Raw genomic sequence first — 21,660 nt, 5'->3', positions numbered from 1 at the left:
TTGTTTATAAACACATTACTGGGGATTTCTTCTGGTCCTTTCAAGAGGAAGTTGGAGACAGCTAAATACGTCATGGTATGTTTCCTAAGAACAAAGACAGTCTCATACAAATCACAGCACAATGATCGAAGTCAGGAAATTTACCAGTAAAGCAATAATGCTGTCTAGTCCACACTCAGTTCTGTCCAAAGTTCTTACCGCTTTTTCCTCTGTCCAGGATCACACTCTGCATTTTCAGTCTTAATCTGGAATAGTTCCTCTACCTTTCTTTGTCTTTCATGACCTTGGCATTCTTGAAGAGTACAGGCTAGTTATTTTGCAGAGTGCCTTTCAACCAGAGTTTGTGTGCTGCTTCCTTGTGATTAGAATCAGGTTACACATTTTCGGCAGAATACTGCAGAAATTATATTGTGTCCTTGGTATGGGGTATCAGGGGGCCACGATGGCAGCCTGTCCCAACACAGGTAATGTTAGCTTTGACCACTTGGTTATGGTTGCCAGGTTTACGTTTGAACTAATACGTAGTTTGTAGGGAAATACTTCATGAGTCATCCCAGGTCTTCCTGTAAGCATGTGCAGAGACCAGGTAGGAGAACAGAGGTGCACTGAATTGTGCATGTGAGAGAGGGAGAATACAGACTGGTCAACATCTCGGCCAGCACAACAGCTCTGGAGCAAAGACTGCCTAGCAGGGAAGCCTTGTGTTGGGCGGAGATGGCCAGACCCCGGCACCTGTGCTGTGCTCAGCCAGCACTGGGGCCACTAGGAGAAGTTTGCCTTCAGCTGAAATGCTGCCATGGACTTGAAGTTCCACAAGGTGCGGCAGGGGGTAGGGGGGTGTCGAATGGATGTCTGAGCAGCCTCTTTGTGGCCAGCAGGCTCTAAGACCACTTGTACTCACTCACTTGGGTGTCTATCATTGACTTTATAACTCTTTCCATATTTATTGGCATTCTCTTTAAAGAAGAGCCTTCCCTTGGGGCTCTAGATAGTGTTGGAAGGATGCATCCAGAGGGTGGTGGTCCAGCGACAAGGAAGTGTTGACTCAGCCAGGCAAAGGGTCAGCATGTGCCAGACCCAGTGTGGGCAAGGTCAGCAAAAGGCCAGAGTGGTGGGAGCAGAGCCAGTGCAGGTCCAGGGCCAGGGAGCAAGTCAGCTGCCAGAGGCCAGAAACCGAGGCTGGTGAGAATATATGGGCCCTGGATGTCGAGGAAGGACTCTGCTGTCCTGGGTACCACGGGCTTCTTCATAGTATGGTGGCCTCAGGGCAGGACAACGCAGCCTGGTCACCTTTTCAGCCCACCCTGGAAGGTCACACAGCATCGCTTTGGCAGTGCTAGGGCACTGGACTCGTCACAAAAGTCTGCTCAAAAGGAGGAGACCCAGACTCCAGCTCTGGATGGGAAGAACAAGGGGATCCCACTGGAGGGAGTGCATTCAACAGCCAAGATCACTGGGGTATCAACAAACACCATACACTATGTTTGGTCTACACTCCATGAGAGGAAGCCCCTGGGGGATCATGCCATAGGATTATGGCTATTGTTCTAAGAGCCCCCAGGAGTCACAGGTTAAACCAGAAGATCAGTTAGGTTGGGGGCAGGCAAAGCTGACTGTTGCTGGCCTGGATGTAGTGGATGCAGTGGGAGAGGTGAGAGTCAGTCTAGGGGTGTACTCTGAGGCTGAGCCCACAGGCTGTGCTGGAGATTGGTTATAGGTCCATCCTGCAGCTTTAAAAACCAGCCTGGGACTTCTCTGGCGGTCCAGTGGTTAAGACTCCATGCTTCCACTGCAGGGGGCAGGGGTTCCATCCCTGGTCAGGGAACTAGGATGGTATAGATCCTACATGCCACACTATGCAGCCAACAAAGCACAACCATCCTTACTTTGATGGCTCCAGAGATGTCACTCGAGCCCCACCTTTCCCCGCATCTCATCTCACCCACCCCTCCACCTAGCCCAGCCTCTCTAGGAGTCATTTTTATGTCTCCCTTTCCCCGGCCCCCCATGTTCAACCATCAGCAAGTCCAGAGGGCTGTGCCCACAGAATCACCCAAATTCTGCCTGCTTCTCCCACCTCCACTGCTGTGCTGCCACCATTTCACTGGTCTCCAGGGTTCCCCCTTCCTAGATATGGTCCACTCGGCACTTGCAGGCCTGGAACCAAAGAGACCATGTCACAGGAACACAAACTCTCCAAAGGTTTACATTATCTTGTGTAATCCAAGTGCTCCCAGGGCTGCCACACAGAGACGCTACTTTGGCACAACTCTCACTTTTGAAAGATAGAATCTGTCCTCTAGAGCTTTTCTTCTAGAAAAATAGAATAAGGGCACTGGTTTTCTCTGAGGATACAGTGGTGGGCAATCAGAGACAGCTGTCCCTCTATATCTGTTGTATTGCAGAGATGACTGAGTGACAGGGAGAGGATAAAGCCATTGAAAACAGATTCTTATGCCTTATGTCACCAAAGGTGGGGGGCACACCACGCTGCACAGGGACATGGGCAGGAGCACTGGTGTCGACCGGGAGGTAGAAGCAGGGGCCCTGGGAAGGCTCAGGCCTTTATTGGGGTTCTGGCAGGAACGGCAGGGCAGGGCAGGGAAACAGTTCGGGATTGGTTTGTGTGATAATACACTGGGCCTTGGTGCACAGAAGCATGTCTGGCCCTGGGTGATTCTGGGCAGGAGGACGTCAGCTGAGCACATGAGAGAAAGCAGTTCAGGGGTGGGTCAGGTGGCAGGGGAGAGGAAAACAGCTGGCCGTTCGTTTGGCCCCATCATTTGTGAGTGGGCGCTAACAGACAAACACTGAATCTAAGGAAACACAGTAAGAGCGTCAGCGTGCACAGAGGGCACACCCGGGGTGACACACCCACGGTGGAGAGGCAAAGCGGAGACCATTGGGTTTCGGTCAGTTCTGTCACGACTCAGGCTCTCCACTGCAGAGAGTGGAGAAGGCCTGAGCTGCAGGGGTGAGTGGCTCTGGGAGTCAGTGGAGCTGCTCCAGGCCCAGCGACACATCTGTTGCTCAGGCTCCAGCCACTGCCTCTGTCTCCTCTAGGAACCTCTGGGCTCTTTTCCCCTGCACCAGTGGAGAGAAGCCTGAGCGCACCCTGAAGGCCATGGAAGCCCAGAGCCTTTCGTCTTGCTTTGGCCCTGCCACCCCAGGGCCCTGTGCCCCTAGGACCCCTCCTGCTCTCCACAGAGGGCAGGCCACAGGTCCTGGGCCATATCCCCCCACCGTGTCCGCAGGGTGGGGCTGGCCCCTCGGCTCAGCAAAAGCTCTGCGGTGGGGCCATGGCCATGCTCCATGGCGAGATGCAGGGGGGTCTTGTGGAGCCAGCCAGCGGCATTGACCTCTGCACCCCTGTCCAGGAGGTGGCCAGTGACCTCTATGTGGCCTCCCCGGGCAGCGTGGTGCAGGGGGGTGAGGCCCAACAGGTCCCGAGAATCCACCTCTGCTCCCCAGGCAGCCAGCAGCTGGACGGCAAGCAGATGTCCACCAGCAGCAGCCCTGTGGAGTGGAGAGCGGCCATGCCTGTCTGTGAGGCTTGGGTCTGCCCCGTACTCAAGCAGCACCTCCATGTCCTGGAAGAGAAGGGGGCAGGGGCTAGGCTGCTGGCTGTGTTAACCACATAACACCCAGCTGCCCTTGGGCTCTCCTTTCTTGACACTGCTTCCTTATTTGGTCACCCTGATGCTGGGAAAGATTGAAGGCAAAAGGAGAAGAGGGCAGCAGAGGATGAGATGGTTGGAAAGCATCACCAACTCAATGGACATGAACTTGGGCAAACTCCAGGAGATAGTGAGGAACAGGGAGGCCTGGTGTGCTGCAGTCCATGGGGTTGCAAAGAGTCAGACACAACATAGCGCCTGAACAACAACAACAAATAGCACCTATGTGGGCTTCCCAGGTGGCACTGTGGTAAAGAACCTGCATGCCAATGCAGGAGACATAAGAGATGCGGGTTTGATCCCTGGGTCAGGAAGATCCCCTGGAGGAGGGCATGGCAACCCACTCCAGTATTCTTGCCTGGCGAATCCCACGAATAGAGGAGCCTGGAGAGGTACGGTCCATAGAGTCACAAATAGTAGGACACAATTGAATCAACTTAGCACTCAGGCATGACACCTGAAGAGGCTCTACTTGGAGACTACCACTGCCCCCTAATGGTCCTGACTTGCTTGCCGCCCATCCTCCCTGCTGGCTGAAATAGGCTTGCCCCTTGCACAATAAATATTGGTGCTGCCACCCTGCTCCCTCCGTGGGCTTCCAGGAGCCAATATCCAAGAGCGGCGGGGGTTGGTAGCTGGCCCCTTTCCGCCACCCGCTCTATCACTCGGAGGCTGGGCCAGGATTACCTGCTGGCGGCCCAGGCTGGCCGCGACGCCCAGCACAGTGGCCCCCACACCATTCCGGGCGTCCACCAGCGCCCCTTGAGCCAGAAGGAGACGAAGCGCAGTTGCGCGCCCAGCCTCGGCCGCCACGAGCAGGACGCCATCTAGGCGCACGCCACCGTTCGCCCGCAGCAGCTCGAGCACTGCCAGCTGGCCTCCCGCGGCCGCCCAGTGCGCCGCCGTCCAGCCGCGCGCGTCTGCCGCTGTCGGGCCCGGTTGCGGCGCCGCCAGCAGGTGCCCAGCCATCAGCGTGCGGCCCAGCGCGGCGGCCCAGTGCAGCGGTGTGATGCCGGCCAGGCAGCGTGCATTCGCCGGCGCCCCGCGCCGCAGCAGCAGCTCTGCCACCCGCGACGGCCCGTGCCAGGCAGCTTCGTGCAGCGGTGTGCGTCCCGCGCGGTCTGCGGCTCCAACCTGAGCCCCGCGCTGCAGCAGGAGACGCACCAGCGACACGTGGCCGCGCAATACAGCTAGGTGGAGCGGAGTCCGGCCCGCGGGGTCCCTGTGGGGCAGGCATGGGGGGTGAGGGTGAGGGCTGGATCCGGAACCAGGCCACAGTCCCCGGCCCCTGCCCCCTGCTGGGGAAAGAAACTCAAACTGGCTACCCTTGCCCAGGAAGGACCCCCTCTACATACTGGGAACGGCTGCTTCCCCCTGCCACTGAAGGGACAGCAGCCACCACCCCACCAGATACCTGCGAAGATACCTGGTCCTGCCCTGGGGCTCACCTCTCCTCCACACTGGCCCCTTGCCGCAGCAGCTGTGTCACCAGGCCCGTGTGACCCTTCCACACAGCCTGCAGCAGGTGCCCCCAGGCCTGTGGGGTGCTGGGCCCCTGTGTCCCAGCTCCCAGAGCCTCCTCGGAGCCCAGATCCAACCACCGCAGTTCCTGCTCTGGCCCTGCCTCTGTCAGGCCCTGCTCCCCAGGCTCTGAGACCCCAGAGTCCATCTGGAAAGAACATGAATCAGGCATGGTTGCTGGAGGCCCAGGCTGGCCCCAGTCCAGTCCCGGCTGGGGGTCCTCTGTATGCTGTCCTGGCCCAGCCACAGGCCCTTCCATGAAACTCCTTCCGAAGGAGCTGAGGTGGGAGATCTGTTCCAGGATGGTTGGTAGCTCGAACTGCAGTTGGGACGGGGGAGAGAGGGGCAGGGCAGGGAAGGGGGGGCCTCTGGGGGCCAGGCGAAGGGCCAGCTCTCCACACTGTTTACCCAGCAACTTAGGAGGAGGCCCTGCCTGCCACAGCCTGTGTCCCAGCAGCCTTCAGCCCCTGCCAACTGCCAGGGCCTCTGACTTGTCCTCCCTCCCAGGAGATACAGCCAGGCAGGCAGGAACCTGCCCATGGACTACAGCTCCTCGCAGAGCATAGCCTTTCATGTGCCATGATTTGCCCCCCAGGAGGCACCCACATGCCTTTCCTTGGATCCCTTCTGGCCCTGCCCCCCAGCCCCACTCCTGTCCCTGCTGGCTAAGACCAGGCCGAGTGGACCAGGTGCCAGTAGCCGGCAAAAGCCAGAAAAACAAGGGTGTCAGCTCTGTGTGCCCTGTCTGCACAGGATGACCTGGGAAGATGCTGAAAGCAGCAGGGCCAGATGACGGGACACAAGGACACGGGGTGGGGTGGGAAGGGCACCCTGTTGCTGAGAAGTGCCCATATCCTGGGGACTGGGGGACTATCCTATCCCTCATTAGAGCCAGGGAAGCTAAAAACTGTCTCCTGGTGGCCTCTCCACAGGCAGAAAGCAGCAAGAAAATGGGCTGTGAGGTCTGTCCCTGCAGCCTCTACCACAGCCAGGGCACTGCAGCTTGTTCAGGTGACCACTGGATGTCAGGGCACCTACATGGAGCTGTTCCCCAGGGGCAGAGGCCTCTGTTGGTCTCAAGCATGCAGGGCCCACAGCCAAAGCTCAGCTGTTTATTGAATGAGTGAATGAATGAGTGGAGGACCAGAGGAGAGGGCGGGGCTTAAAAGGAGATGAGACAGAGATCCTTGCTGTCTGAACTCTCTCCACCCAAAGGTTATCATCTGCAGCATTTTTTTAAACCCCAACTTCATTATCAGAAAGATCCCCTGGAGAAGGGAAAGGCTACCCACTCCAATATCCTGCCCTGGAGGATGCCATGGAATGTATAGTCTATGGGGTTACAGAGAGTGGGAAGGGACTGACTGACTTTCACTTTCACTATCAGAATAAATAGTTACTGTGCGATCTTCCACGTGTGCACCAGTGTAAATAGTTCAATTGCACACATATGGGCAGCAGGGCTTGGCATGCACTGCCGGGGACCTCAGCAGATTTCCTGGCCGAAGTATCTCCACTGATGCTGAAAGCTCAGCTTCTCTGTGCGCTGGTTCCAAATCGAATCTCAGAGGCAGAGTTTGGGTTGAAGTAGAAAAAGTGAAAGTGAAATCAAATCGTTGTGACCCCATGGACTGTAGCCTACAACTCTCCTTCGTCAATGGGATTTTCCAGAGAGGAGTACTAGAGTGGGTTGCCATTTCCTTCTCCAGAGGATCTTCCAAACCCAGGGATCAAACCTGGGTCTCCCACATTGTGGACAGATGCTTTACCATTTGAGCCACCAGGGAATCCTGTGGGAGTCAGCCTTTTCAACCTTCAGGTCCCACTGGTCCGGGGTCTACATGCTTATGGGCAGTAGTCCATTGTTAATTGTTAAGTTCTCCCACCTGGAGGGGGTTTCGTTATCTGCAAAATAACTCAAAGAAATTGTTGTGTGTATCCCTTGATGGGGAAACAGGACCTTACCCCAAGGCTGCTCCTGATGTTTTCTCTCTGGTCTGCCATTCCCTCCCTTCCCTAATGAACAATGGCTTGAATCTGCCCTTTGGAACTCAGGGAAGGTCATGGAGGCTGAGTGAAGGCTGTTCCCTATAATCAAATAAATGGGGGACACAAAGGCTTTGTGCCCAGGAGCCCCACACGGTGCTACCACCAGCGTCCCTTGAACGAGTTGTGCACTGTCACTCTCATCGTCTGCATCCCTGCCAGGTGAAAGGGTGCTGGTGAACTTGAGAGACCTGGAAAATGTTAGGAATGGAAGGGATGAGGCGGACTGTGTGGGGAGGGAAAGAGAAACTTTCCCATCTGGTATCACCCAGCCTCCTTCGTCCAGCTCCCAGACAACCTACTCAGTGTTTAAGTGTCAACTACTCACCTAAGTGCCCTTTAAAATGCTGTAGGTTGTGCACAAAACAGCCAGGAGACTGTTAGGTGCTAACTATATTTTGGTAACATTTGGAGAAATTAGGGTTTTTGGAAGGGCTAAGAATGCTTTTCCCCACTTACTTGAAATAATGGAGTACACACTCCCCCTGTTTTCAGGATGGATTGGATTCTGACAAAAAGGATTCCTGTGGTGGCAGCTGACATTATTGAGCGCCTACTGTGTGCTGAGTCCCACACCAAGCATTTCACATGCACTGCTCACGTGCCTTCTCAACAGGCTTGCATCTTTTGGGGCTGTTTCTCTGATGCTGAGAGGGGCCAGGTGTGGGGGATGAAGGGACCAGGGGGACTAGGGCTGAGAGGTGGGTTGGGTGTTGACTTCTCTGAGGCAGCTACTGATGGGGCAATTAATTGCCAGTTGAGACTGATGAAATGAAGTCATTGTGTGCAGGGGCTGGAAGCGGGGAGAAGGCGGGACTCAGAGGGAGGAGGGCCCAGTGCAGAGTTGTCAGGACAGCTGTGAAGGCTCTGACCAGAGCACGCAGGGGCCAGCAGAGAGACTGGCCAGGGCCACAGCTGTAGGAACCTGGCAGAGAGAGAGGGTCAGCCTGGCAATAGGGACCTGCCGCTCAAGTGTGGCCCTGGAGACGGATGGTCAGGGGTGGACCTACCTGGGCCAGGGTCCTGCCCTCCAGCTGGGTTCACTTCGGTTGCTAGAATCTGAGCAGAGATCTGACCTGGCGACCTAGGGTTAAAAGGTTACTAATCTGACGGGGGTGAGGGGCTTCAGTCCTCCCACGTGACTGCTGCTGTGAGCCCACCGGGCCCACTGCTGAGGGCATGAGTGATCAGGAGAGGGAGACAGAGGAGGATGAGGGACGAGACCCTTCAGACACAGCACCCATGCTGCCCCGGAGGCTTCCTGACCGCCAGGCTTCAGACCTGATGTCCCCAAGGTGGGCAAGCCTGGCTGCCCAAGGCCTGGGGACCCTGCTGCTCCAAGGATGGGCCCTGGCCCGGCTCCTGCTCCACCTGCTGCTGCCTGCAGCTGTGTTCCTGCTGGTGCTGCTGCCTGCAGCTGCCGTCGTGTACCTGGGATTCCTGTGTCACTCGAGGGTGAGCTAAGCCTTCCCTGGGCAAGACTGGGGAACTGTCTGGGGTCCTTGAGGAGTGTGGGTGCTCCTCCCTAAAGAGCCCTTTCTTCTGCCAAGCCCCCCGCCCTGCCATGGGCCACAGCAAAAGAAGAGCTTTTGTTTGCCAACAAGGGGATGGCTGTCTCCCTTCTTTGCGGCCTCTCAGCATTGTACCAGGAGCCACCAGGGCCTGGACAGCTGGGCAGGGTGGGGAGAGGAGAAGGCTTCCAGGAAGAGGAGATAAAGATATCATCGGATTTAACCAGTCCACAGCCCTCACCCCTCAGGTCCCCCAACACAGCCCCTCTGAAGACCCCTCCTACCCGGGGATGGGTTTCCCCACCTATGGAATGGGCTACGGCTAGGTCTGGGATGGGGAGGGTATAGGCAGGTGGGCCCCGTGTCCCTCTTTCTGTAGGCATACAGCAGGGGAGGGGAACCAAACTTTGGCTGCAGAAGAGAAGGTTAATACCAGCTGGCGGCACCCCGAGGTAGGGCTTCGGGGTCAGATGCCAGCGTAGGGAAGGACCATGGAGAGCACAGAAGGGAGGAAGGCGGAGGTCGAGGAGCCAGCTTGCTATTCTCTGAGCCTCTCCTCAGGGGACTCCTACTCGGGTCATTTAACGCCTGGGTCCCCCATCTCCCATCCTCGGTTAGGAAATGTCTGGCCCACAGCCAGCCCCAGCCCCCGCACCCTACCCATCCTCCTCTGTGGTCTGCCCGACCTCGGGCCCCGCCCCGGAACTGAGACCCCCCCACCGCCCAGCCTGATCATCCGCCTGGTTCTCAGGTCCACCCGGCGCCCAGCCCCGCGTGCCGCGCGCTGCTGTCCGACCGCGGCTCCGCGGCGGTCATCGTGTCGGGCTTCCTCTCGCTGCCTCCGCTGCTGGTGCTCGCCTCGGCCGCTCGCGCCCACCTGGCCCGACGCCTCCACTCGCTGCTGCCGCCCCCTACTTGGAGCCCCGGACCCCGCCGCCAGTCCGACGGGGAGAAGCAGCTCTGCGCCTGGGTGTGACCCCAGACGCCTCTTCAAATCCCGGAGGCCCTCGAACTACCCCGTGTCCCCCATCAGTGGCCCCAGGCTGGCGAGCTCAAGGGTCTGCGTTCAAATCCCTGCCCGGCAAGCGCGAGCGCAGTGCTCCGACGTGCCGCGAGATGGCACCGGACTCTCCCGGAACTGGGCGGCCTTTCCCCACCCTCGCCAGACCCCACATTCGAGAGGCTGGGACGCCCCCCAGGGAGCAGGGAGATGGCCCTGAGATGCGATGCGAGGCCAGACTCTGAGAAAAGCGGCCTTCCTGGCTTCTGCCTCTGGGACTACCCAAGGCTCCTGTGCCCCGACCACGTGCAGACCCTGCGGGCCGCCGTCTGGTCAGCGAGTTGTAGAGCTGAGGAGACTCGCTCCGGCAACTTCCACACTCCACTGTCCCAGAGGTTCAACGGCCAGAGCAGCAGAGTGTGCAGGGCTCAGCCGGAGGCCTGCGTCAGCGTTAGAGCAAGGGCTCTGTCAGTTCCTCTAATTTTGAGATATTTTCCGTCTTTTGTGTGTTTTGCTTTCAAGCATGTTTCTGGTTTATTCTTTGGTACACAGTGTGTTTGTTTCCCGTTCCTAGGGATTCACATCTTTCATCAGTAATGGAGAATTCCCAACCATTATTTCTTCACTTCTGCCTCATTCATTCCACATTTTCTTTCTTGGGAAACACCTACTACATTAATACTTCCTGTCCTCCTATTACTTCTGTCAGTTCATCTCTCTTCTGTGTCTTCCTTCTCGTCTCCCTGTGCTGCACTTGTTTTAGGCAGTTTCCTCATCTTCCTCTTCTAGTTCACTAAACACTAGTTGTGTCTAATCTGCTGACTGTCCTCCTATCCAAAAAGAGCCTGGTGGGCTAGAGTCTATGGAGTCCGGAAGAGTCAGACACGACTGAGCAACTAAGCACACATCTACAAGTTATACTGTCTGTGTGCTAAATCGCATCCAATTCTTTGCGACCCTAGGAACACTAGCCTGCCAGGCTCCTCTGTCCATGGGATTCTCCAGGCATGAATACTGTAGTGGGTTGCCATGCCCCTCTCCAGGGGATCTTCCCAACCCAGGGATCTAACCCCTGTCTCTTAGGTCTCCTGCATTGGCAGGTAGGTTGTTTACCACTAGCGCCACCTGGGAAGCTCAAAAGTTACACTACTCATTTCTTATTCATTCACATCTGATCATTTTGATGGTCTCGGTGCATGGATTCCAGCAGGAACATTTCACAGAGTTATTTTATAGTCTGCACTTAGCAACTATGCTTCCTTTGCCTTGGGGTCTAAATCTGTTATTTGTTGTTTCTGCTGGCTCAGTAATTGCATGTTGTTTCTTTGAATGTTTGTACTTGGTAAGCGTCAGCCCACACCTGTGAAAATTCTGCGGTCATGTCCCTCCAGAGAGGATGCCCTTGTGAGGCATGCCCAGCCTGTGTCCTTATTAGGGATCTGGTTGGTAGCCTACCATGCACGTGGCCTGTGGCCCTCATGCGGTGTGGGTCTCCATCCTGTGTTTAGGGAATTCTCTGCTTTCCTGTTTGTTTCACTTCAGCCTCCTGGTTTCTGTTCACTATTCTTCAGTTTGTTTATTTATATACTTCTTTTCAGTGTTTCTTGGAGGGGAGGGGGCTTGGAGAGATCTGCTTCCTTGTAAGCCCAGCAGTGTATTAAAGATGTATTTGTTGTAATTTGTCCAGAATCCAGTAATAGCTGGAAGACCTTGGGAAGGTCCTAGCACATTGTGTTGCCAGCAGGACTCCACCTGTGACCAGGAGACTAGGGTCCAGATGTGCCCAAGGTTCAGACTCAGCTGTGGCTTGAACAGAGCGCGGAGCGGGCTTGGCTCAGGTCCAGCAGGAGTCCTTGGGGTTTTCCAATTGTCTGTGGCCAGTCACACGGGAGCCTGGCTGGCTGCCCCATGCCCAAGGAGAGCTTTCCCGGTCTGAGACCGCCCTCCTTCCCCTCCTGCCTAGGGTCGGGCTGCTCTGGCCAAGCGTTGAGGATAAGGGCTCTCCTGAGGATCTGCCTGGCCCTGGAGTCATCAAAACAACAGCTGGGCTTGGTGGGGGTGGGGAGGCCACCCTGGGGAGCTCAGCTGCTGAGCTGCCTTTCAGAAGGTGGATCCTGGCTTCCCAGGCCTACCCAAGCCCCACATGGCCTTCAGCTGGCCCCGGGGACAGCCTGCCTCAGCTCTAGCTACCACCCACTCACAAAAGGAACGCTTGTGGGGGGTTGTAGAAGGTTGACGGAGGAGCCTAGTGGTCTCCTTTGGGGCGTTAGCTGTCAGGGTGGGGAAAGTAGAGGGTAGAGGCCTTGAGCTACTGGGTGGGTCAAGATGAGACCCTCACTTTGGGAAAAAAAATCTCTGCAAGCAGCCGGGCCCTTGCCCAGCCATTGTGCACCTGGCTGTGGGTGCATGTGTGTGTGCATTGTGTATGGGTATACGTGTGTGTGCATGTGAGGGCATGCCTACATTCTGTCTGCCGTCCCTCACACCCCTGGCGGGCTTTTCTCCAGACCCCACAGGTGTCGAGTCTGGGCTTTGGGAGGTTTCCTGATCTGCCCAGGGCCGTGTATTCACTCACAAAGTATTTCCTGGCAACTCAGGTGTCTGCAGGCACACCCTGAGTGGGGAGCAGCTAGGAGGGGCCCATTGTGTCCCCACAGCCGGCACCCTGTGACAGTTGTGAGCCCTGTCCCCACACAGGCATGTCAGCCAGAAACAGCTGTGATGGGTGGGCTGGGGAGAACTAGGCAGAGGCCCCTGCTGGCTCTGGGGCCTGAGGTCCCTCCCCCTGCCCCAGGGCCTCACCCCCACCCCCTGGGGAGCCCCCTACCAAGGTGTGGACACAAATCTGTCCTTCCCTGCTCTCTCCTTCCCCACACAAGCTTGCCAGGACCCTGCTTGGGGCTGAGACAGGGCATGGTAGTTACTCCCTGTTGCAGAAGGTTCCAGCACAGGGAACCCAAATTAGGGAGGGGGGGGTCTCACCTCATGAAGGGCACCACTGTGCAGTTTTCGCACAGGCTGAAAACCCAGGAACAACTGGATGCCCTCCTGCCTTTCTGCCTCCGAGCTCTGCCCTTCTGCTTCTAGTCTACAAGGCTTGATATCACCCTCCCCCTGGGTTCTTGCCTCCCCCATGAACACTGCCACTGCCCTTCTGCCTCCCAGGCCTCCTTACTGTCCTCATACATACTGGCAGGCCCTCATCCTGGAGCCCTGGTACTTCCTCTAGCTCCTGCCCACCTGCTCTGACATGACCCTATCCTCCAAGAGGAAAAATGAGTAGACACGTATTTTTGCAAGCTTGCCACTTCCCATCCCTCTTCTAGCTTGGCAGGGCTGGGAGGACATGGGCTGAGCCCAGGGCCTGCATGTCCCAGGGCCTGTGCGTCCCCAGGGTAGAATCTGTCATGTGACTGGGCCCAGCACGGAGATAAAGGATAAGTGCAGCTGGGTTGGCACCCACCCTGTGACCAGGCTGCCCACCTGCCACCCTGGGTGTCGCTGGCTGAAAGATTGGGTAGGGGTTGTCTCTGGGGCCACAAGGAACAGGCTGGGGCACTTAGGAAGTGAAACAATGGGACAATCAGACCCCCAGGACTGGCCCTCAGGCCCTGGCATGTCCCTGACCACAAGCAGGCAGGTTGAGTCTAAAAGAATGTGTGGGTGGGGCAGCGGGGCGAGTGGTGGTAGGCCACCCCCTCCCTCTGCTCCTCCGACTGCTGGGTGTGGTCAGGGGGCCTTGAGCTTGGCCACTCATCCCAGGCCCACAGGAGGTGCCCCCCACTTCCAGTTTTTGTGTCTCCCAGCATGTGTGGGTGCCTGTGTGAGGTACAACTGACATGAAAACCAGCAGCACAGGCACCCCCAAGGGATGGGGTGGGGCCAGGCCACTCTGCCCCTCAGGCTCTAGGCTGGGGTCAGGGGTGGGGTCAGAGGCCCCGGGAGCTGCCCTTTTCCCTGGGGTCAACATGACCACAGCTAGCTGGGGACAAAAGGCCCTTCTTCTCCGCGTAGGCGTGGATGGTGCGGAGGAGGGCGCATTCCCGTGGACTGGCTGGGGGCAGGGACAGTGCCTTGGAGAGCAATGTTGTCCCTGGGTTTTGTGGATCCCCATCCATCTGCTTGTGGACCAACAGGCAGGGTGGGCGAGTTCTAGGAAGTGACGACTGGGGACTCCCTGTCCCTCCTCGTTCCCAGGACACCTGGGTCAGGCAGGGGCTGGCTCCGGTGGAGGGAGAGGCATGGGACTGGGGCCAGCTGTGTCCTGGCCCCCTCTGGTCCTTTTCTGCCCCTCCTGCCCCCAGGCCTGTCTTCCTTCAGAGAGGAGGTTTCCAGGCCATTATATTTGTGCTTCCTCTGGTGTCTGCCTCAGGCCCAGCCCTGGTCTGAACTACTACAAACCCCTGGCTGACCCCCAGGTTCCCTAGGAACCTTTGTCTGCCCATGTCTCCGCTGGGCGAGGGGCAGGGTAAAGGAGACTCTCCATGATGCTGGCAGCAGAGCCGGCTGAGCCACAGGGCAGAGCAGGGGGCCTGAGGGGCAGAGCTGACCCAGTGAGGGTGGGATGGTCTTAGTCTCTCGGTGAGCAAGTCAGAGCTCAGCATGAGCATCAGGAGGGGCTCTCAGCCAAAGCAGGTGGCTGAGCTCAACCAAGGCTGGAGAGAGGCCCTTATCACCACTGCCGAGGCCAGGTCCCCTGTCCTTTCTCCCCCTGATGGAGAGCTGGAGGGAGGAGGATGCCTGCTTCCTCAAGGGCTTGAGTAGTGGCCAAGAAGAGCAGCTCAGTTTTTCCAGAAGGGAAACTTCCCTGTCAGTCCAGCAGCACAGCCGAGGTGTGACTCTGGGCCCACCGCTGGCCAGGAGTGGGGAGGCCACAAGGCAGATCCAGCATGGCCTGGTGCCCTGCTAGTGGGTGCCCAGCAAGGTGAAGGATAAGCCAAGTGCGTCTGCATGCGTGTACTTGGGTCAGACCCCCGCTGGGCCCCCAGATTGTCTTCAGCTGTCTCCCCTCATGGCCCCATATCCAAAGCAGCCCTGCTCAGCCTCATCTGCTGGAGGGCTGGGGGCCAGGAGCCATTCCTCTGGGTGGTACACCCTGAACTTTGGGGGTTCAAGCCCACTGTGGCCCCCCAGGGCCCAGGCGGAAACACCAGGCAGTCTCTGGTCCTAGCTGAGGCCTGAGGTCTGTGGAGCTGAGCCAGCCCCGTCACTGCCAAGATTCCCGGCAAGGGGGGGTGTGGCAGGGACACAGTTCTCGCTTGTTCCTGCCCCAGCTACTCAGGCTCAGCTGAGCTGCTTCCTTTTTTAGACAAAGTCAGAGCTCCGGCCTGTCTCACAGCCTGGCGTCTCACCTGACAGAAAGGGAGGAAGGAAAACCATTGAGTTTCATCCGTCCTCCGGGCTGAGCACCTCCTGACAGGGGGGAAGGGAGGGGACATCCTGGCAGAGATGGCCTACTGCCTCCCCATGAAGTCCTGTGCCCCGCCACCCCTCACTGAGCTCCTCAGAGAGGAGTGGCTGAGACAGGGCAATGGTGACCCCACAGGAAGGCATTTTAGGAGGGAGGAGGGCCGTCCTGCCCACAGGACTCTGCCAGCCTCGCCTCACCTGAGGGCAAGGAATTTGCCCTGGTGTGGGTGGGGGGGAGGGCTGAGTGTACCTCAGGATGCCCCCTGCAGGCAGCCACCTCTGCTCTGGTCCAGCCAAGATCGGAGCTGCAAGTTTCCTGGTCACAGTGAGTCCCTGGAGTGCTTCCCCAGTGCGCTGCTGGGGAGGGTCTATCCTCAGTCCTGGAGTTTGGCCTCAGCCCTGGCCCTGAGTCTCTTATTGGGGACAGCTGTAGGCCCAGCACGGTCATATAGGACAGGCCTGAATCAGCCATCCTCACCTGTATGCCTCTTCCTCCAAGAAGCCTGGTGAGGTGGGGTCTTTGTGTCCCCTCAGAAACCCCTCCTTGAATGTCTGAGGTTTTTTCTCCTCTCCCAACGTTCTAAGTTCTGCCCTCCTGATCTCTGCTTTCATACACTTGCCCCTTCCCAAGCCTTGTTTTTGGTGTCACCCCCACACTCTCACACCTCCTGGGGCTCTCTTGGACTTGGCTTCAGGGACTCCCAGCGCTGAGGATACAAGGACAGCAAGCCTAGGGATGATCCAGCTTGGTGGCTCCCTGCTCTGCTCCTGGCTGGGGAAGGGGGCAGGGGGTAGAAGCAGGGCAGACTCCAAGGCCTTACAGCCCAAAGGGAGACAGAAGAGTTTATGTGTGTGCATGCCACGCGCGTATGAATGGAACATGTCGCCGCACACCTGGGCCTCGCGAGCGTGCGCCTCCCAGAGCCAGTGCTCCTCCGGACGCGGGGCAGCGCGCGCGCGCGCGCGCCTCCGAGGGACCTCGGGGCGGGCCGCGGTGGGCGGGGCCTCCAGGGGGCGGGGCCCGGGTCCGACCCGCGCGGCCGCGCGCCCCACAGCCCAGGAGCGAGCGAAACACCAGTGCAGGGAGAGGGCTGCCGTCCCGTCGCGCGCGATGCTGCCCTGGACGGTGATCGGCCTGGCTCTGAGCCTGCGGCTGGCCCGGAGCGGCGCGGAACGTGGTGAGTGAGGCGGGCGGCTGGGTCAGGCTCGGCTCTCTGTGCCCGTCCACCCTCTGATGTCCGCGCTGAGCCACGCTCTCCTTCCGCTGCTCGGGGCCGGGGCGGCTGGCAGGGGACCCCACCCACGTGAGGCGCAGGCCCCGCCAGCAACTCGGCGGGATTTTAGGGCCTGATCGGAGGAGTGGGAGGTGCCAATCGGGGACGCTTGTTCCTGCCTCAGTTTTCCCTTTGCTTGGAATGACCCTTAGACGAAGGATGGTAAGAGGGTTGGCGTCGTTCAACTAGGTTGAGGGAAACTGAGGCTCCAAGGCTAGTACCAGGCCCGAGACACCCCAGGCCGCTGTCTGCTCGTGACCTAGGGGCCCATCTGCTCCCTGGGGAGCGGAGAGCAAGGCGTAGTCGCCTGAGGGGTGATCGGGCCCTCAGGCTGCTGCAGCAGGTAACCTGCTTCCTGGGTCTGGACAGAGCAGAGGATGGGGCCCAGGCAGGGATGACATCATCTGTAAGTGGGGTCAGGACTCCAACCCAGCCTTCTGGACTGTGGGAGAGGCTGCAGGCAGTGCTCTGTCTTCCCCGTGCCTCCTCCCCTGTCCTCAGTCTCCCCAGCTGCAGAATGCCTTCACCCCACCCGCCACCGGCTGCCTTACCTGGAGGGTGAGCTGTGCAGACTACTTCTAGGAAGCCAGGCTCCAGTGGCCCAGACTTATCCACCCACCACTCCTGGGGGCGGGGTCAGGACACTGAGCTCCAGCCCGCCCAGATTGCGCTGAAGGCAGGGAGGGGGTGGGGGCTTGGAGGGGTCAACTTTCCTTTGCAGTTGAGACAGGAGCCCAGAGGGACCCCCTGGTATGTGGCCAGGGCGTAGAAGTGGAATTGCTGAGGGTTCGGACCTCCTGTTGGCTTTACTGCCCCTCTCCCGCTGGGGTGCCATCCCAGGACCTTTGAGGTGTAGCTGAGCTGGCCTTCTGGGCTTCTTTAGGTAAGGGCGAGTGACAGCTTAGGGAAATTTCAGGCCCTGGGGGTTCTGCCCTGGGTGTGGGGCTGTCTGGGGGCCACCACCAGGGGCTGAACCTTCCCCTCTTCCCCAGGCCTTCCGGCATCTGCCCTTCAGGGGGACCTGCTGTTTCTGTTGGACAGTTCAGCCAGCGTGTCTCATTATGAGTTTTCCCGAGTTCGGGAGTTTTTGGGGCAACTGGCAGCCCTGCTGCCTGTGGGTCCTGGAGCCCTGCGTGCCAGCCTGGTGCACGTGGGCAGCCGACCGCACACCGAGTTCCCCTTCAGCCAGCACAGCTCAGGCTCAGCTGTCCAGGACGCCATACGGGCTGCAGCGCAGCGCATGGGCGACACCAACACTGGCCTGGCACTGGCATATGCCAAGGAGCAACTGTTTGCCAAGGCGGCAGGGGCCCGGCCGGGAGTGCCAAAGGTGCTGGTGTGGGTGACAGACGGCGGCTCCAGCGACCCCGTGGGGCCCCCCATGCAGGAGCTGAAGGACCTGGGGGTCACAGTCTTCATCGTCAGCACTGGCCGGGGCAACCTCTTGGAGCTGTCTGACGCCGCTTCGGCCCCTGCTGAGAAACACCTGCACTTTGTGGATGTGGATGACCTGCACATCATCACCCAGGCACTGAGGGGCTCCATCCTCGGTAGGTGGGAGGGGGCCTGGGGAACCCCAGCTGGGAATTCGGGAAGAGGGCTGGGAAGACTCCAGGAGGAACTCACATGCCTGGAGCAGAGGCCAGGGCTGCACACCCGGCTTCTCCAGGGACACACTCCAACTGGTCACCACAGAGGTCCCACCACCTGGGCAGAGGACAGAGGACAGGTCTGAGGAAACACCTCCAGGTGAGCTCCCTACTGGAGAGTAGGGGGTTTGGTGAGGTCTGAGGGACCCGGGGGCTAGATCTGAGCAGATGTGCCTTGTGGCTATGTGGAGAGGTAGCGAAGGAGGTTTCAAGCCTGAGAGCTCTGCACATGAGCCCACCATGCCTGGAGGAATGGGGAGGGCCACGGCAGGAAGGGCAGAGAGTGCCCCCAACCAGAGCTGGGTCCCTACTTTCCCCAGGGGAAGGGGATTTGAGCGAGATGACACTAGGCATTGCTGGAAAGGAGGCTGGGCCTGGGAGAGCCTGCTGCAGGGGCTAGCAGCTCCCCAGGGACTTTCTTCTGGATGCCTCTGACCCAGCTAGTGAGAGGGACAGGGAGGAGAAGGAGGTGGAGTTAAAGGGCCTGGTCACTGGCAGGGTTTGCTATAGCCACTGAAAAAATGCCAACAACCCAGGGTCTTCCTGAATTTTGGTCTGCAGTTAATCATCCACTTGAAACCAGAAGGAGTTGGACTGTGGGTTGGAGGGAGGTAGAGGGTCTTTCTGAAGATCTGCTCCAGGGCACCTGGCCCTGGTGGCCCATGGGTCAGCTGCTAGGGTTGAGCCTGAAGGGGACAGCAGGAGAAAGGGCAAACAGCTGGAGAGGAAAAGTCCAAGGCTGCAGGGCAGTGCGGCAGTAGGGTGGCTCTCCTGGGATTGGGGGCAGAGTCTGTGTGTGGCGATGGGCAAGGGGAGTGCCAGCCAGGCAGCTGGGCACCCAGCATTCACAGCATCGGGTCCTGACTTAACCCTGTGTAGACATCTGTTAGCCTCACCCACCTGCCAGGTCACTGAGATGACCCTCTGGGGCTTGGCATCAAAGCTCAGGAGTAACGTTTGGGGGTCCCACCCTAGAGTCCCCCCACCACACTCTCCTCCAGGTCCAGCTGCCCTTGGGCTTGTCACATCTCTCCTACCCCTCAGGACATTCTCCAGTAGCCTCTCCTCTCCTAGCTGTACTGTGGGCTTCCTTTTCCTTGACTATCCAAAGCAGAACTGATCCTTGACCCCGTGCTGTTCACTCGTGCTGCCCAGAGTGGTGGGGAGGGCATCCTCTGACATCATTTTGAACCCTGCCACCCTTGAGGGCCCATTGTCCAGCCCACTGGCCTGAGTGCTGGGTGGGAGGTGGCCGCTATAACTCTCCACTGGTCTGAGTTTGGAGCTGAGGTGGGGAGGGAAGCTCCTGAAGCGGCCGAAGGCGGGGGAGGTGGGGGGGCTGGTTGCACTCATGTCCTTCCTCCAGTCTGGCGCCCGGCGCTTTGGCGGATCCTTAGCATCTGGTAGGCGTGGCCGAGCCTAGCCTTGCTTCCGCCGCTCCTGCTCCAAGGCTCTGGGAGTCTACCCCGAGTCAACAGTCAGAGACCCGCACAAGAAGCCACCTCTGTCCTCTGACCCTCTGCACCCCGCTCAGATGCGATGTGGCCGCAGCAGCTCCATGCCTCCGAGGTTACGTCCAGCGGCTTCCGCCTGGCCTGGCCGTCCCTACTGACGGCAGACTCAGGCTATTACGTGTTGGAGCTGGCGCCCAGCACGGATCCGGGGGCCGCGCGCCGTCAGCAGCTGCCAGGGAACGCCACGGGCTGGGCCTGGACCGGTCTGGACCCAGACACGGACTACGACGTAGCTCTGGTGCCAGAGTCCAACGTGCGGCTCTTAAGATCACAGCACCTTCGGGTGCGCACGCTGCCAGGTGAGGCGGGGCACAGGGCCGGGCGGGCTGGGGGTACGGGTCCGGCTGAGCGCCGCGGCCCGCTCCTGCTCACGGGCACTTCTCGCACCCCCACCCCCACGCCCGCGCAGAGGAGACCGGGCCGGAGCTCATCGTCGTCTCGCACACCAGGCCGCGCAGCTTGCGCGTGAGCTGGGCCCCGGCGCTGGGCCCGGACGCCGCGCTCGGTTACCACGTGCAGGTCGGGCCCCTGAGGGGCGGGGCGGCGCAAAGCGTGGAGGTACCGGCGGGCGAGAACAGCACCACGCTTCAGGGCCTGGCGCCCGGCACCGCCTACCTGGTGACCGTGACCGCAGCCTTCCGCTCCGGCCGCGAGAGGGCGCTGTCAGCCAAGGCCTGCACGCCCGAAGGCGAGCGCAGCCGTGCCCCGCGTCCCCAGCCGCAGAGGACTGGGGGCCGGGAACCGTGAGTCGGTCGCGCCCGCGCACCCGAGGGCCCCCTTCTCCCGAGCCCGGTGGGTTTGACCCGGGGATGGGATGCTGTCGGCCTTAGGCCCGCGGGACCCCCGCGCAGGAGCGCTCCCCGCTCCGGCGTCCGCCCTCCAGGACGCAGCCTCGCCACACCTTCCGCCGTAGCTATGGCAGCAGCGCGTGCCGCTGCGACTCCCTCCCCTGCCCGGTCCAGACCTGGGCACTCGGTGGTGTCCTTTGGGCAGGATTTAGCGGGGAGATGGAAAAGGCGTCAGGGGGCCCGTTGAGAACATCAGACTCCAGATGGCTCTGGACCCAGGGCCACAGGGCGTCTGGGTCGCCGGGTCTCCCACTTGTGTTAGAGGCCAGCACCTCTGGTGGCAAAGGCTGGCATCTGTTTGAGGGAGCTTGGTCCAGATGGCCGTTCTGAGTCCCCACCAGCCACTCGGGTCCAGGGTGGGAAGGGAAGGAGCTGGCTTTGGCCAGGTCCCAAAGGTTTTCTGGAGGGGATAGTGTCAGGAAAAGGGGTGGGGAAGTGCTGGCAGTAGATCCTGTGGTTAGCAGCTGGGTGGCTGGAGAGGCAGTCTTCACTGGCATGCTCAGCTGGCTTGGGGGCAGTGCTTTGCTTGCTGGGAACAGTGGCCCTGTCTTCCTACCCAGAACCCTCGTGGGCCCAGCCACAGCCTCTGGGACCCAGGTGGCACCTTTTGGGAAGAATGTGACAAGAGCCTGGCATTCAGGACCCTGGATACAGGAGAGCCTGTTCCTGCAGGGCCCCAAGGCTGGCACTTGCAGGGGGTTTTCCCTTTGCTGGGTGGAGGGCCTCTGTGCTGGGGCAGGGACAGGCCAGGTGCCTCTGGGTGCTGCACCCCAGCCGTCCCTGCAGTGTCCACCTCCTGTCACTCCTTATTGTGCTGGGGCCACCAGACAAGTCCCAAGGGCGGGCAGTGCTGCTGCCACTTGGCCCCACAGGCACCTCCTCCACACCTGCGCTGACACAGTGCTCACTTTTCATCTTCCCCACTAATGACCCAGCCTTTACAACAAAATACAATAAATCAGATGTAAACTCAGCCCTGCAGTCTCCTGAGAGTGCTTTCAGTTCAGTTCAGTTCAGTTGCTCAGCTGTGTCCAACTCTTCGCGACCCCATGAATCGCAGCACGCCAGGCCTCCCTGTCCATCACCGACTCCCAGAGTTCACTCAAACTCATGTCCATCGACCCGGTGATGACATCCAGCCATCTCATCCTCTGTCGTCCCCTTCTCCTCCTGCCCCCAATCCCTCCCAGCATAAGGGTCTTTTCCAGTGA

At 59.3% G+C, this 21,660-nt stretch overlaps 3 protein-coding genes across 3 annotated transcripts; 2 read left to right on the top strand and 1 right to left on the bottom strand.

Annotated features, from left to right (window-relative positions):
• Positions 1-2,551: 2,551 nt before the first annotated feature.
• Positions 2,552-5,522, bottom strand: ANKRD65 (ankyrin repeat domain 65). The gene is made up of 3 exons (XM_069544888.1): positions 5,126-5,522; positions 4,365-4,899; positions 2,552-3,590 (listed from the first exon to the last, which is right to left on the bottom strand). Exons 1-3 carry the CDS (start codon positions 5,455-5,457, stop codon positions 3,183-3,185), a joined length of 1,275 nt encoding a protein of 424 aa, XP_069400989.1. The 5' UTR covers positions 5,458-5,522; the 3' UTR covers positions 2,552-3,182.
• Positions 5,523-8,079: 2,557 nt separating this feature from the next.
• On the top strand, positions 8,080-11,433 carry TMEM88B (transmembrane protein 88B). Its single transcript, XM_069544431.1, has 2 exons — positions 8,080-8,699; positions 9,507-11,433. Exons 1-2 carry the CDS (start codon positions 8,424-8,426, stop codon positions 9,729-9,731), a joined length of 501 nt encoding a protein of 166 aa, XP_069400532.1. The 5' UTR covers positions 8,080-8,423; the 3' UTR covers positions 9,732-11,433.
• A 3,678-nt stretch (positions 11,434-15,111) lies between these two features.
• Positions 15,112-21,422, top strand: VWA1 (von Willebrand factor A domain containing 1). The gene is made up of 4 exons (XM_069544887.1): positions 15,112-16,342; positions 17,431-17,988; positions 19,622-19,900; positions 20,011-21,422. Exons 1-4 carry the CDS (start codon positions 15,901-15,903, stop codon positions 20,346-20,348), a joined length of 1,617 nt encoding a protein of 538 aa, XP_069400988.1. The 5' UTR covers positions 15,112-15,900; the 3' UTR covers positions 20,349-21,422.
• Positions 21,423-21,660: the final 238 nt, after the last annotated feature.

The sequence above is a fragment of the Ovis canadensis genome, chromosome 12, assembly GCF_042477335.2.
Source record: "Ovis canadensis isolate MfBH-ARS-UI-01 breed Bighorn chromosome 12, ARS-UI_OviCan_v2, whole genome shotgun sequence".
NCBI classification, from domain to species: Eukaryota; Metazoa; Chordata; class Mammalia; order Artiodactyla; family Bovidae; genus Ovis; species Ovis canadensis.
The sequence above is the reverse complement of the archived record's forward strand: the minus strand, read 5'-3'. Positions and strand labels throughout refer to the sequence as shown.